The sequence below is a fragment of the Orbicella faveolata genome, unplaced genomic scaffold (genome assembly GCF_042242905.1).
Source record: "Orbicella faveolata isolate gen_17 unplaced genomic scaffold, um_ofav_v1 contig_14, whole genome shotgun sequence".
NCBI classification, from domain to species: Eukaryota; Metazoa; Cnidaria; class Anthozoa; order Scleractinia; family Merulinidae; genus Orbicella; species Orbicella faveolata.
This window is the reverse complement of record NW_028301541.1, coordinates 1,208,272-1,224,590: the sequence shown is the minus strand read 5'-3', so window position 1 is coordinate 1,224,590 and position 16,319 is coordinate 1,208,272. Positions and strand designations below refer to the sequence as shown.

The 16,319-nt window shown below is 35.9% G+C and overlaps 2 protein-coding genes across 2 annotated transcripts in view; one reads left to right on the top strand and one right to left on the bottom strand.

Moving 5' to 3' along the window:
- The window catches only part of LOC149113582 (uncharacterized), a 31,072-nt gene extending 14,753 nt beyond the window's left edge, over positions 1-16,319 (bottom strand). Inside the window, exons 1-10 of the mRNA XM_089286157.1 lie at positions 16,298-16,319; positions 15,763-15,847; positions 11,704-11,813; positions 8,180-8,247; positions 6,211-6,264; positions 4,827-4,998; positions 3,828-3,952; positions 3,050-3,202; positions 2,483-2,817; positions 1,041-1,317 (exon numbers count right to left, since the gene is read on the bottom strand). Coding sequence (XP_089142283.1) covers positions 1,041-1,317; positions 2,483-2,817; positions 3,050-3,202; positions 3,828-3,952; positions 4,827-4,998; positions 6,211-6,264; positions 8,180-8,240 — 1,177 coding nt within the window. The 5' untranslated portion in view covers positions 8,241-8,247; positions 11,704-11,813; positions 15,763-15,847; positions 16,298-16,319. The remainder of the gene's footprint in view (positions 1-1,040; positions 1,318-2,482; positions 2,818-3,049; positions 3,203-3,827; positions 3,953-4,826; positions 4,999-6,210; positions 6,265-8,179; positions 8,248-11,703; positions 11,814-15,762; positions 15,848-16,297) is intronic.
- LOC110069435 (hemolymph lipopolysaccharide-binding protein-like) lies at positions 10,989-13,967 on the top strand. The gene is made up of 3 exons (XM_020776957.2): positions 10,989-11,099; positions 11,312-11,382; positions 13,420-13,967. Exons 2-3 carry the CDS (start codon positions 11,319-11,321, stop codon positions 13,848-13,850), a joined length of 495 nt encoding a protein of 164 aa, XP_020632616.2. The 5' UTR covers positions 10,989-11,099; positions 11,312-11,318; the 3' UTR covers positions 13,851-13,967.

The following is a 16,319-nucleotide window of genomic DNA, read 5'->3' as shown; positions in this document are numbered from 1 at the left end:
TAACCATTGTACTAATAGAAATATAGAAAACAGTTTAAAAAAATGATAATTAAAAATTAAGAAATACCCCTAATTTGACTTTTAAAATTAAAAATACTAATACTGTTCCTAACTTCATCGGGTAAAGTGTTCCATTCATTAACGGCATTGTAAATAAAACGCTTTTGTCCCCAGGAGCGACGGGATGGAGGCTTACAAATTTTGTCTTTACTTCTCGTGTTATACCCATGAATATCTTTAAAACTACAAAAATTAAAATCCCAGTCAATTAAACCATTTAAGGCTTTAAAAATTAAAATCATGCGATGAAAACTTCTTCTTCTCTTCATGTTCTCCCAGCCGAGCTGTACAAGTGCCTCTGTAGCAGATGAATGCATTGGCTCGTCAAGAACAATCCTCGCAGCTGTGTTTTGCAGTACTTGGATTTTATTCATTAGGATTACATTGTTTTTGTCTCCCCATGTAACATCCGCACAGTCTAATAACGGTATTATGGTCGTCTTAACAAAAAGTTCCCTGATGTTCCTCGGAAGAAAACACTTAATTCTTCGTAATAAACCCAATCTTTGCGACACTTTGGTACAGAGGTGTTCCACATGGTCTGACCAAGTCAGATTCTCATTTATGATGACGCCCAGATACTGATAAGAACTCACTCTATCCAACTTCTTATCCATGATTGACAAAGTGACATCATTAAATGAATTCAATGATGATGATGTTTCATTGGTTTTGAAACAAAAGATACATTTGCAAAGTATTATTTGGCGCGACTTTTTTAACTTTAGAAACTGCAAGGATTTGGATAACGACAAATTTCGCCCTCAAATTGGTTCGAAACTTAGAATGTTTGCTGGTAATCCCATTTAAAAATTCCAAGGAGTGTTCCTGAATTGCTACTTCTCTTCCCCTCCCCGCCCCCCTCCCCTCCCCCCGTACTGGGAGAAACCTACTTAAGAAGGCCATTGTAATTTACTTCCCAGTCCTATACAAAGAGATAAAAAGATAAAGTTCCAACAGAACAAAGCTGAGCTTCTTACCATAAGAACAAGCGAATTCCCTTATTTGGGTTGCTAGGAGATCTGCGATCTTCTCAAGGTAAGCAGAAAAATCGGCTGCTATAGCGTCATCTGGTTCAGTGACGATGCCTTTTAACTCTTGTATTCGTGGTGCTTTCTCGGTGTTGGGAATAAGAACACCAGCTATTTTGATGTTGTTATCGACTCTCAACATTTTGGCTGTTTTCTCAAGCATGAAGGTGTCCATAATGTCCCCATTCTCATCCACCGTGTTCCCGTCTGAGAATAAGACTAGAATCTTGATCAAAATTGGAAAAGAGTTTGTGAATACGAAGAATGAAAAACAGAATTGACGACTTGAATAACAGACTTTCGAATTTGAGACCCGCTATCTCGCAATATGTTCCTATTTTGTAATAATATAACTAAGGTTCGAGTTTTATAAAATTATTCTCGAATCTTTTATCTTCCTTATTTTAAAAAAGGGAAGACTAAGGCTATGCTCTTTGGAACTGCGAAATGAGGGAAACGAGCTTAATATCTCTGTTAATGGGGCATGTATCAACAATGTCGTTTGTTTACAAGTACTTGGGCGTTGACCTAGACCCAAATTTGAACCTTACATCACACTTTGATTGAACTCACTAGAAAGCACCAGGCAGAGCTAACCTCTCAAGGCTAATCCGTTCGTCGACGGACCAAGAATGTGCTGCAACAATCTACAAAACAATGATCTTGCCTATTTTTACACACTGCATATTACTTGCTCTTGGTTGGTCAGACACGCGAAAAAGTCTGATAAAGAACATTGAACAACGAAGTTTGAAAATTATTGGTAACAGCTATCTAAAACTACCATCAGCAGAGAACTTAATTAAGCGCAAAAGCAGTCAGTTTGTCTTCGACTGTGTTCAAAATAATGTTTGCACCCCCTTTAAGACCTACTTTGAAAGATCACTTCACTCTAAGAACACAGGGAACAATGGTTTATCGGTGAAACTACCTAAAGTTCGCTTTGAATTTGGAAAGAAGATCTTTCACTATCAAGGAGACAAGATTTTTAATAAACTACCAATCAAATTTTAAGGCCCTATGCGTCCGATGGCGCGATGAGGACTGATGATAATGACCAATCGAATTTAGACCTATAACTTCAAGATTTCCATTTAGCATAAGCTTTAGTGAGCATTTTTACTAATTTTGCACGCCTTTTTTTTTTTTTTTACCTTTTTTTACCTTATTTTCACTATAGTTTCTTTTACAGGACCTCTCTGATAACAGTGTTGAATACACTCATGGGTCATCCTGTTTAAATATTCGTTATTGTTATTGTTATTATTATTATCATTATTATCATGATTATCATGATTATCATTATCATGAAAGTCAGAGAAAATTGAGATTTGAATTTGGTGGTCACACAGTTTAGATCAACTCGTAAAAATGCTAAAAGTAAATCTCACCTTTGCCGTGTCCGTTTTTCTGTCGCCAGGACGCTTTTCAAACTGTTTCAAGACCATTTTACTCAGGGCAAGTTTTAACCGGTTACGACCGCTTCCTCCGTATTGGTATTCCTTGTCTATGTAACTGATTGCTTTATCTGCGCTCCCAAAACAACTAATTCGCCGCGAAGTAGCGTACTTTGCCAGAGCAAATTTGAAGTTAGTTGATTCACTGCTTAGTTGAGTCAGCATTCTTTTCACCAAGGTTTTAATGTTTTTAACTGTCGCTGAGGAAATACCTTGACTGTCTTGAATGAGAACAATCACATCCGCCTTGGTGTTGCAAACAGGACTGTCTGTAATAGACCGCATTATTAGCAGATCAATTCAATAGGTTTAAACATGGCATAAATGTGGCCTAATTTGTTCCTTATAAGTCAGAAGGTGTATTTTTGTTGACAGAACTTTCCCGCACTCATTCGGTCTTTATTGTATACCAAAAGTCTACTAAGAAATAGAGAAAAAATTTATTCAAAGTTTCGAATGAATTACGATGCAAATCATTTAGTCCTGGAACTAAAATGTTACCTGTGATATTGCATTGCTGATGTAAGATGTTGTCCATATCAATCTCCCTTTTATAGTTTCCCATACACCGAACCATCTCCATGTCGCAAAGACATACAGCATGCCTGCACTTCTTCTCTTTCATAAGGCTTGCAGAATAGTCACTCACTGGAGCTGCATTGACAATTAGGTAAATCTTACTAAGCATGATTACCAGTGAGGCAGGGTTGTTCAAAGCCCGATTAAGCTAATCCAGAATTAGCGAAAATTTTGATTTCAGTTTTGAAACTTTTCGGTGAGGTTTACTGTTTTTATTGTTCGAGGTAAATTTATCTCAACTCAAGCAGTGAAGTGCGAAGCGTACGTAATCATGCCCCGTTTAATAACAATTTTTAAACAAGTTTTAGTCTCATTTTATCGAAGGTATTTTCACTTGTGTTCTTCTTTATCACTTTGAGTTAATACTTTTTCTCAGAATTAAAAAAACATTTTACCCTGACCAAACCTCTCGAACACAACAACAATTCATCAAGTTTAGAGGCAGGAAATCATGGTCGGGACAGTGTCTGGATATCCGATCTTAATTAGCATAGATTTTACGATTTTATTTCTCCGTTTTCTCCTTAAGTCTAGTTTCCATTAAGATGGTATATCAAACACTTAAGACAGTGTTTGACAACATTTCCAAACACCTCGAAGCTCTAAAAAAGTACTCCGCTACGCGTCGTATTTTCAACTAACTTCTCGGGGTTTGGAAATGTGGTCAAATACGGTCCTTCGTGTTTGATATGTTACTTACAACACTTGTTGGTATCTTTGTTGTAGAGGAATTGTTTCGCTTTATACACAATTCGCCCAAAAACATTACACTTGTCCGGATCTTTATCAAGGTCCATCTCACATAAATCGTGAACTTTGCAGCAGCTGATGAAAATAACCAAATAAATAATGAACGAGAAAAAGGAACAAAAGGGGAAAAGAAACTATAGGGGGAACCAAGCTAAAAGGAAATATGGAAATATATGGTACAGGAATGATTAATTTGAAATCAAACCGTGAAGTTAAACAGACACCAATAAGTAATTTGCGCGCGCTTAAAGGAAAACGTCAGGGTTTTCATACAATTTCTAACATGCTTACTTATGCTTTTAGTGGTCAGCACTACTAAAAGCAAAAATAACAGTGAATGGCATTTTTTTTCTGTGAAATTGCCTTAAATCTGGCAGAGTAGTTGTAATAATTTGGTTTGCTTGGCGTCAGTTTTTAAACAAAGACAAAATATACCAATTTGCCAAAAAAAAAAAAAAAAAAAAAAGAAATTAACTGTAGAACCCCTATTTTATTTCGTGTTTCCAATGTTAATCAGACCAGACTTTTATGTTCTGATTTTAAAAATGGAAGATCTGATCGAACGAGTTTCAGACCAATCTAACCTGCTATACCCTGTAAAATATCAAGCTCTATGAAGGAGATATAATTTACTCTTATAGCGTCGTTGCTTTTTGAGTCTCATTTGTTCTCTAACGCCTTTTGTTAAGACTTTATTATAAGTCCAATTCTCGAATATATTATAGGATTTTAGGTCAATTCTCGAGTATATTATAGGATTTTAGGTCTTAAATTTCAAGAAGCATTGTTAGTTTTAATTCTCAATTTGTAAGTTGCAAGAAGTCATCTAATTCTAATACACTTTTGACTATTTTTATAGAAAAGGTGCAATATAAGTAATAAATGTTATTGTTATTGTTATTGTTATTGTTATTGTTATTGTTATGGTATGGAGGAAGTCCATACTTACTAATCAAAGTTGTCCACGTATTTTCCATGTCCACGTGGACCACACCAACAACCGTAAGTGAAAAGATTACAAACGTTAGTTCTCCCTGTCGCTCTTTGAACCAATTTTTCCATTAAGAGATACCTTGGTTGTTTGGGTAAGCCAGGACATGCTCTTCTCTCTCTTCTCCCCTCTGAAAAATAAAATTTATAATTCTGTTCTAATATTTTGGGAATACCGATACAGAGTCGATTCCTTTCTTTTTTGAAGAAAGCTGATTTAATTGTTTTTGCCAGAAGATATCGGATTTGAAATCTGAAATAAATGTAATTTACGAAAATCGGATAGAAAGTGAGTAACTTTATTTGTGTGTCAAATTCATCAAACACGATAGGCGTTACTTGGGGACACGCTGTAGAAATTACTAGAAATAACTAAAAACTTACACCAGCTACTAGATAGTTAATACAAATGCTAATAGAATCCTTCAACATACAAAAATCACTAAAACTAAAACTAAAAATCACTAAAACTTACATCATCTGCTATATAGTTACTAAAAATACTAATAAAATACTTCAATATGCAACAATGTAAATTTTTTAAAAATATAAAACAAATGAATGCTAAGAATATTATAAAACTAGTACTAATAGAAAACTGTGTATATAAAAGTGTGTGTAACTAACTGTTACATACAACACATGTTTGACAGCCGCTGGACTCTAATAATGTTAGGTCGTTTCTTATTTCTCTAGACAGAAAAGGTCTAAAAGGTCTCCTGTCAGACACAAACTAAATCACGTTTCTTTTCTATCTAATATAGCATTTTATGAGAGAAAAGTGATCAGAAAAACGGAGGTTTTGGTTTCTGAAATGAAAAGAAGTCAAGATTTTACTCTGTTTTTCCTGACATTAGCTGACAAGACACCGTAGATGAAAATCTCTTACACATAATAGTAAACTGGTATGTAAAAGAAGAACGTGTCTTGAGAGAGAATATCAGCAAATCATTTCAGTTCAGCGACAGTACAAAATTAAAATCCGCACTCCAAGCACGAAGGGAGCGCATTGAAAAAAATTATCATTCGATGTACTTTTCATCTTCTAAATCTGTTTTGCTGCAAATAATATTCTGCTTATGCGTAATTCTAACCACGCTCTTGAGTGAAGAATGGCAGATCGCTTCCTTTAGCTGATTTAAATATGAAAAAAAAATTGTTGATCCAATGATAAAACAATTATTGAACTCGGTTATTGCAAAATATCGTGATTTATCAGTGTATCGCAGATCAAATAATTGATCTGCTCGCCACTGACAAATCACGATATTTTGGTCAACGTCGTCCAATAATTGTTAAACATCAGCCGGCCAGCCTGGCCTACAGAAACCATCAAGACTTACCCTCTGTCAGACTTGTTTCTTTTAGTCGATTATGTTTGATAGATGATGCTCCACCTTGTGAAAGAAACCTTTTCGTATTAAAAATTTTGTAACGTATTTATCTCTGAATAGGAGGTGAAACAGGAATATACAATATTCTTAAAATCGTTAGAGGATTCAAAAATAAATAAAAAGATCGTAAAAAAGTAGAGTAACAGCAATTTTTGAAAAAGAAACAAAATTTTTCATTTTACAAAAGTAAGTAAGTAAGTAACTTTATTTGAACTCGGGTTGATGAGGCATGTTTCGACATTCCTATGTCATCTTCAGTTGTAAATGTTCGACGGTTGTACATTTGAATTTGCATATTTGGTAAAATAAAAAATGTTGTTTCCTCTTTAAAAATAAAAAGATAAATTAGTTGATCTATTAACGGAAGCAACCTACTAAGTACTACCCATGTGGAGGAATGCCACGATAAATAGTTTGATGGCGGCTCAAAGGTGGCTCAATGGTAATGCATTCTTAACAATTTTCCACACCATTTTAGGCCCAATACCGCTTATTAACCGCGCGGCCATGGGCCGAGCGCGGTTCTAGGTTTACCCGTGGTTTATTATTTTTTTTTTTGTCGGTGACCAGACGCAGACCTCCGCTCGGCCAAACTTTGAGTAACGGAACGTGTGATGTTTTTCCGCCAGAAGCTGTTAAAACATAAATACACGGACAATTTTACGGATATTGTTTTCTTTTTTGTGGGTAAAATATATTTTCTTTTTTTGTTATCAAAGCGTTGGATTTAAAGGGAATAATAAATACGGTGAAAAAAGGTATTACGTCAGCCATGGAATGCGCTGACGTTGCAGCTTTCACTTTCGCTACGTGACAAATAAGATCGTGTTTACTTTGCAAGTTTATTTCGGCAGAAGCGACGGTCATTAATTTATTTGTAATTTTGCCAGTATTTCTTGCGGTTTTAGGCAAATGAAGTAAATCCTTTGACTGTTTCATCGCAGCGAGTTCATAGATCGGAAGCAAAATTAAATATTTGCAAACCAAGCAAAGAACGTGTCAGAACGTGCGAAGATTACGTCATTGATAGGGAAATAACCACCGTACTAAAGATAGCCGTAGATAACGCAATTCTTGAATTATGTGACTCGTGTGACTTCTTTGCTAGCCCTTAACTCAAGGGAAAAAAACAGTTAAATTTAATCGTGACTTTAAAGAAAGAAAGCGGTTTGTAATAGTGTTCATCATATCTTCATGCCCATACATATCCCGAAGAAAGTTCCAGATTAAGACTATTACGTCATCGGAGATGTCACAACGGCTACGACTGATGGCGCGATAATAGAGTTTGTGTTGATCAAGTGCTGTGATGTCTACAGTAATCAATGAATCATCAAAGATTGCTTTGGAATATGCACTGCGTTGCGACTGTAGTACTAAGAAAACAGTTAAATTTTAAAAGCGCGGTTATAAGATCTAACAGATCTTCTTGTTACAAGTGCACAAAACTCTTATAAGTCACATATCTTTTTATTATCTGAAACATGTTCCTCCAGAAACAAAATTTTAATTGAAAGATGTTTTAATGGAAAACACAAATTAATTATTAAACAAAAAACAGTTTGGATTTTCCGTGGTAATCTTAGTTTTTCTCCTTTCATAGAACTTGAGATTTTACGAAAATATTTCCCAAGTTAGATCGATCCGAATTTCTTCCAATCAAATCTTCGAAATATTTTTTAATATACATATGCACCAAATTAAAAAAAAAAAAAACAAGAGGTAAATAAGTACGTAAGATCCTTTATTTTAACACGATGAGATTCAAAGCATTGCATACTTTAGGGGTCATGTGTAACTACCCAATACTTAATTGACCTACAAGTTAAAGTGGATAAAATATGCTTAATCAGACTTGAAAGTAAAACCAATACAATACAGTTTATAATTTAAAATAATTTAAAATAATTTGTCATACCATAACTTAAACTCATTAGAAGGATTCCCCATCCCACCAAAACGGCGGAGACAATCTTCATCTCTGTCCTTCGTAAAGAAACATGATACAAGCTTAGTGACCTCGCGGTACAGTGTCAAATAGATATATTCTTTGTTTGACGCAAATTTCTGTAAGCGTAACACAGCTTACGCAGTAGTGTAATATCGCTTTACTGACGTGAGTTCTAACGCAACATTGCTAATATATATGTTTTTCACAGCGTATAATACTTCAATAACAAAGATTTGAACGTAAAACTGATGATTTAGGAAGGTGGCTGGCAACAGTTTCTAGTACTTTTCCAACAACATTTTCGAGTCAGTGGTCAAACTTTTTCACTATACGGACCGGCCCTGGGGTCCGTTTCTCGAAAGGCCCCGGAAAATTTTCGGGCCCGTAAAGCCATTCTTAGTCCAACTGTATCTAAAGACCGAGAAGTGTATACGCCTGAAACTTCTTGTATGAAGGGAACTTCTCTTGATATTAGGAACATGTGAATTAAACAGCTCTGTAATCGTAAGGTTCAAGATTTTGCTATGGCTTTACGGGCCCGAAAAGTTTCCAGGGCTTTCGAGAAACGGGCCCCTGAGTCGGTAAATAACTTATTTATTTCCCGCTCTCTCTTATCGCTTTATCACAAAGTTATGGCACCTTTAAAGCAGTCGCCACAAGGTATTTTTTCATGACTACATGACTGAGGCGCAGTTAGAGCCCATTGATGAAATGATACCTAAGTGTGTTACTAGAAAATTCATGTACTTTACATTAGCGGTGACTTGTTAGCTTCTCGAAAAACTTTAATTTTACGAAGTTTCGTGACTGCAGAGTCATTTTAAGCTTCCGATTTTGAAACTGATGTACTCTGTTCTGTCCACCACAGGACATCGCGTGTCTGTCTTGATCTTTAAGGTACATTTCATAAATTACCACCGTAACACAAAGAAATAATCTGAAAATGTTTCTTATATAATTAGAGCCAGTTAAGATCAAGTCTTTTATGTCAAACTGGACAGCCTTTTATTCTTACAATTTCTAAATTGTTATAGTCAGACATTGAATCATCTACTCGAGTTTGTGCTTCAGTGGATGAGACATTGATATTTCTAAAGGATAAACATCACTTTAATTTGATTTGAAGAAAGGTGTAAAAATGTACTGAAAAAGAAATATCTTGATGAACGAATCCAAATTGGGACATACCTTTGGCTAAAACCAGGAAATATCAATTTGTATTGTAAGGTCCCCCGTTGGCGATGTGTTCCTGTGAGTCTTCTAAGCTCGTGAAAAATAAAGCCAGTTCACAGAAAATAACCATATGAACAGGTAATTGCCAAAAATCCGCCCTCACCCTCAATTTTTAATTATGTGAAATGTAAATAAACAGTTAAGCGTCAAACCTGAACCTGCAAAACGAAGCAGGAAAAAATATTTTGACGAATCCGAATTCCTGTTCTCTGTTGAATGTTTTTGTGATGAAATAAGCTCTAGAGAATTTCAGCTCGTTTTATTTCTCGAAAGCTCTTCTAGACAAAAATTAGTTTCTAAATATCAACTTCTTTGAAATGTGCGGATCGACAATTATCAATATAATCACCTTTCTAAAATACTGTTCAACCTACCGTAAACGACCACTCAAGATGTCAAGCCTAGGTAGTCGCTCAGGGGAGGTGGTCGCTTATGAGAGATTAGACCACATTGGGTCAAAATTTTTCCTCTTAACATGTAGTAACTGAAGAGACTTACCCCATGTTTTAAATGTTTTATTCGCGTGAAAAGGCAATTTCGAGAAAAATGCGGTACTTTACATTGAGAAATTTCCGTCTCTTGTCGAACCCAGGAATGCGATAATGTGACAACACCTTATTATCCTATTTCTGCTCTGTTGTCTGTCAAGTGGTCTTGAAAACAAACGAAAATTTCAAACGTTTAGCTCTAAAAGTGGTCGCGGTCGCTTACGAGAGGTGGTCACTTACAAGAGGTTCCAAATGTAGTGATTTGACTTGGAAACTGTTGATATTTTGGAATACTGATCGCTGAGGAGAGGTGGTCGCTTGAAATGAGTCGAAAAAATGTTTCATGACATCCCCAAACTAAGACAGAGATGAAACTCAAATGCGCAGCGCAGTATTGTTAACGAAATAGAGGTAAATAGAAGGTAAAGGGAGAAACAAATCATAAAAAATAAATGCTGACAAAGGCCAGATTTCTCAAAAACCGTAAGAATTAGTAATTCCTTTGTTTAATTTGAGAAAATGTTACGAATGATACACAGTACCGTTCGATCAAATATTTTGTATATAAAAACTCATGATCTCAACAATTCTTTTCGCGGAATTCACTTTAGTTTTAAAGAAACAGCTAATTCATGATTTGTTTAGTCGGGCGTCCATGCTTTTATTGACCAAAAACGAAATATATTGACCTGTTAAGAGTACAAGTACCTGCTTATTTCACGCCTACCAAGTACATATGAGCCACGAAACGCTCAATCGAATACTAATTATATATTTTTTAAAATAAATAAACCTTTAAACTGAACAGACTGCGGCAAGAAGGGAATAAAGTTCTAGTGTAATTACGTTATTATTTAAGGGAGACGAATTTAAATTAAACGATCTCAACTCGTTTAAAAAACTAACGACTTTTCCCTGAACAGACTGCTCTCTTTACTAATTAGTTTGTCTTGCTGCAAGCAGCATGACAAGACACGAGCCTAGCCAAGCATACTGTGTCAAACTTGTAAACAATTTTGTCACTTATAAAAAATTTATTGTGGAGCTAAGATAGAGTCCTAAATTCTACTGCACCTTTGTGTAAGTGTAGAATATTAATTTGTTTACTACACCGTAGTAAGTTTTAGTCTTAAAGTCGAGAAACTGGCTACGGTAAATTCTCCAACGTAAGTTGCAGGTCTAACGCCTCACTTAGCGTTCGCGTTTTTGATGATAGACTTTTATCTACTTTTAATTTGCTAAATTTGTTTTATTTAACCTGGATTGCTCTATCGTTCTCTAGTAGAATACCGTGATACTTTTAACTGGCATAAGTTGAAGGTTAGAAAAGAAAGATGCAGCTATTTTTTTCGTCTAATTTTAACTTAATCTTTTTCAGGTTGAAGATGAAGTCAGTGGTGATTTTCAAGTTCATCCTGATGTTCTTTCTTATTTCACATCTACCAAAAGGTTAGAACTTTCGAATTGCTCTTTATTGATTTAAATGTTACGGAGAATTTCGTCTGATGCATATGAAACTCAGTTATTCACATAAATCCAACTGTTGCAATCAATGTAGCCGGAGCGTGAACAAGGGAATTGCCGTCCATTACATGAATTCCAGTTCAAGTAAAGAATTTTAGTTAAAATATCGAATTACTAGATCTTTCTTGTTTTAGCCTGACCACCATTAGAAAGATTTACCTATATTTTCTAGTTGTTTTCAATAAAAAAAATTATTTTACTCATCCTTGTTGATTATCAGATGACTGTAACGATCTCAAGTGTTACCTTTACTGTCTCGAATCCAACGCACGCTCGACGAATAATTGAAAATTATAAATCGGTTTAATTTGAAGACTTTCCAAAACTTGTGTTGTATCGTGAATATAATCTGTCACCTGAAACAGAGCAAATAATCTTAAGTATTTCACCTGTTCGAGAACGAGAAAAGGATGTAAACAAATGCTTCTATCCATATATCATGTTAGGACGATATTCCAAAATTCATATTCCAAACTATACCCAAGTACCAACTGGACCAGTTACGGGGGTGTGAAGAAGTCACTCGGATGGCCGACAAAATTGACCGAAGTTCGTCTCTTATTGGTTTTCCACATACTTTCATGCTATCTGGTACACAAAATTTTACTAACTTCAATTCTACTTGTGGATTTGCAACACAATTTATATGTAATTTGTATGTGTGTACAAGTTTAATTTCAGATTTTGATATTTGAAGGTGACTCTAAATTTCCTTTCTATTAAAGTCTGTCCTTGATTGTTGGAAGAAAGGCATGAACGAGTTGATTGTAAAACAAGTCAAATTAAGAAAAGTATCATATAGAATGAATAAAGCAACGTGTTTCTTCCTTAATTAGTTTTCTATAATTTTTTTGTTTGGAGTACAATATCGCCTCGTATGAAAAACTTTCGTTCTAAGCAGTAAGCTCCTCGATTAAAGATTCATCCAATAAAATAGTAATCTGCGAAGTACCATTTCTTGTTAGATGAAGATATTTTAATTTCATGGCAAGTAAGGACAGCAAAGACAGTTTAATTCACTTACAGGTTACCTTGCGTGTTTTCAAATCGCCCGCTAGTTTGAATTTGACCCGCGCACGTCAACAGTGACCGACAAATGAGCCTACGTGTTCCCAAGGAGGACTTCCTCATATATCGCGCTTTCGTGTTTAAGATCACTCCCGGCTTCAGAAATCCGAGAAGGGTCTAGAAATGGCCAATTACACGACGCGAAGTTTACTCACGAGCCCAGAAGGCTTTGCACGCACTTTTGTCCTCCACGAGAATGTCTACGCAAACGCGTAGTAACATCTTACGGGGAGGAATTGGGTACAAATATCTAACATAACTTGAATGAGACTATCCGGGGAGATTACCCCTTATCCTCTCTCGTCGGGGGAGGGGGTCATTTTTAGTAACCGTCTCCATTCCCCGGCTTTCTATTGTAATGATACATGTACGTAGTAAGAAATTGAGAAACCTTTTCACGGGTTTTGATGCCACCTTGTTTGGGGGGTCAAACATGAAAAAAGTATGGTAAATGTGGGGGAAAAATAGAGAATCTAATGTCTAACAACCCAAGAAAAATTCGAGTTTTGAAATATTTATAAATTAAAAACAAACGATAACAGGTTAAAGAACTTATTGGTCAAATTTTAGGGAATAGCCTCGCTAGAAATGCCGAGATTAAAGTTTTCATTTTTCCATTCATTTGTTTGTAACGCCGTGTCAGAATTTCTTGGAAAATTTAGATAAATTTGCATGAAAGAGTTTAAAAAAGAAATTCATCGCTCTGTGCTCTTCAAATTTAAAGAAAAAGACCTTCTCCTGGATAAAAAAAAATCTTCAGAACCTCAACGCTCAAATTATTGGGCATCCAGCTTTTAACTTTTCCCATACATTTAATTTAATTTTTGCTGTGTTTTTGCAGTTACCGCTTGTTTCTAATTAAAGTTCTAATGACTATGTGATGAAACATTCCAGCTGTGGACTGTAGCGCCAGCAATGTAAACGACTGCTACACTTTCCATGACGTTGACAGTACATGGGACGAAGCCCGTGACGCGTGCAGTGACATGGGAGCTCACCTAGTTACCATGGAGACGACAGACGAGTGGAACAAAGTGAAGGGCTTCCTCGCAGAAAAAATTAAGGAGGCCGGTAGTTACACTCACTATTACATTGGACTCCGTAAAGAAAGTGGAACGTGGAAATGGACCGACGCAGGATCGCCTGGTGTAACTGTGACAACAGACGACAGTCGCTGGCAGGAAGGCCAGCCTACTGGTGATGCTGACCCAAGGCAAATTTGTGGGGAAATCTGGTATCCCAGTGCAGGGCTTAAAGGGCTTAATGATATCCTATGCAATCATAAATTTAAGGCTTCACGTGGATACATCTGTGAAAATTATTAAATTAAACCAAGGTTAACTGAGTTGACCTAATCAATTAAATGTCGAAATCAGTATAAAAGGGAGTAAATTGTAAGCTTAATAAAGCGAACTGAATAAAAATAAACAAAAGAGTTTTGATTTCTTCGTTTATTTCTTTTCTTCTTGGCCAAGGAGAAAGCGGTGTATGTGTCAAACTGAGTTAACCTGATCAATTAAATGTCGAAATCAGTATATAAGGGAGTAAATTGTAAGCTTAATAAAGCGAACGCAGACGTATTTCCGGCTGTCGCTTGTCTCCGCCGAAAATAACGTCTGCGAACCCGAGCCAGGAAACGATTTCTGTGACGTTATGACTTTTGTTTCTCCTTGGCCAATCAGATTCCATGATAACGTGAAACTCGAGTGCTCCTCGCAGCGAATACCTCGCGCAGTAGTTCTGGGGCTAATTGAACTAAACTGTGATTGGCTTAAAATTTCTACGTCAGAGAGATAGTTTCCTGGCTCGGGTTCGCAGACGTTATTTTTCGGCGGAGACTAGCGACAGCCGGAAATACGTCTGCGTTCGCAGGCTAAGGAGAAAGCGGTGTACGTTCCATGGAAGAAAAGATCAAGCATTCTATCGACACCAACTTCTGGTCCTGTTTCTCCTTTCAAATTTCCATGTATATGTTGAGTGAAAAGATATTAGTTTTATTGATATCTCAGACGGTGAACGAGGGAGTTGTTTATTTTGTTCTCGCTAGTGTTCAGAGTTCTCTAGTTCTCGTATAGTTCTGCCGTATAGGGAATCATGCGCTTACCAGTACAATAGAACATAGGTTTGGCAACTCTATTGACCAATCAGAACGTGCTTAGTGTCTCAGTTATTTTATAAAGGTAAATTGCTATAAACAACTTTTACTGTTATGGCAAAAAGGGCAAAAATTCAATAGTCCAACAATTTATTCTTTCAAGTACTACCATTTATTCTTTATTTTTAATTCTTTCCTTTCATGACAACTTATGCGCATGCTTTTTAAAGCTTTGTTCCTATTCCCCTGGCGTTTTTCCCACGCTTTGGAGTTGGTCTCCTGCTTTTTGCAGTACTCCTGCAAAACGAAATGCGAAACCATTTTAGTTAACTGAAAATTAAGAGCTGTTTATCTTGTTGCGAAATTTAATCAATTTAAGCATTACATAGCCATCGTTCCCGAAACTATTGCTAGCCCGAAACCGATTAATTTATTGATTTAACATTATCTTATAAGGTAGTTGGGATTTTTAATAAGTTTCTTTCTAATTTAAAATATTTGCTTGCTCATTTCAGTGTCCTCAATTAGTCGGCATACGCAGTGCCAAACTCTTACACACTGAATAAAGCGAGGAACTTAGATCTTAATAATTCAACTTTAATTGTGATTTTAGGTTTTTATCTAAGTATCTGAAGTGTGTACATATGACATTTTTCTTATCTCCCCCCATTTTATTAACCCTTCAGTCTTGCAGTGATGGGTATATTCCTTTACAGGACCCCCCTTATTATGTAGATGTGATTTATTTGTTCATTTATTCATTTATTATTTATTTAGTTGAAAATTGCAAAACCAATGCGCAGTGGAGATCACAAGGAAAAATAAGATTTGAATTAAGAGAGATCAACAATCCCACTTTCAAATTACTATCGTCAATAATTAATTTTGTTGCTGGTTGAGAGGCAACTGTCCCATATTGGCTGAATATAGACCCGCTCCATTTAACAGCTTGAATCGAGCAAGCCAACATAAAACGATTCTCCCTAAGACAGCTGTTCTAAACTTCAATTAAAGTTTTAAGACGTTCTTCTGGGCTAGAGATAAAACTTCTGCAAGAAGAACAAGTTTTAAAAGGGAAACGTGGCCATCACAATTCAAAAACAATAAATATTTTCTATAGCAAGGTTTTTGCGCTGACTTACGATATATCCAGTGGACATCCTCGGCTCGTATCTTTCCACCACTGAACATTGCAGTTACCGTTTCCCCATCCTTTGTTACCTTCATCTGATACACAAACAACAGAATACTTAAAAGGACCTACGACATGGTTTGTACATGTTGAAAAGGTCAGAAAAATTTAGGCTAAATTTTTCAAGTTCGTCGTTTGTAATCCGTATCAATCTTCTCCATCCTTCAACCATCTTTGTTCCTTTATTGCGTATCGTTATCTCTTTGTTGTTTTCCATTTTAGTTTACTACTATTTTCAGGTTTCCTTCAACTTGGAAGTCATTTTGTACGTGGCTAAAACAACTCAAAATACAGTGGCTGTTATTCTTCAGAATCACTTTTACAGTGTGGAATCACCGTTAGGAATAAATAGAACAAAGCATCTCCCGAAAATGATAACCTGATGTTTCTGTTGCCGCTACTACAGGTACCGGTGTCTATACCTCTTAAAACGACGTCGCTAGAATTAAAAAAAAAAGAATTTTACCGGGATAATATAACAGTACCTTTTGAATGGCCCAATTAGCC

What these genes read in the sequence shown, in the direction of transcription:
- LOC110069435 (XM_020776957.2), top strand. Translation starts at nt 11,319, where the DNA reads ATGAAGTCAGTGGTGATTTTCAAGTTCATCCTGATGTTCTTTCTTATT. An exon ending in TATTTCACATCTACCAAAAG is followed by an intron (nt 11,383 to 13,419) that starts GTTAGAACTTTC and finishes GAAACATTCCAG; the next exon opens with CTGTGGACTGTAGCGCCAGC.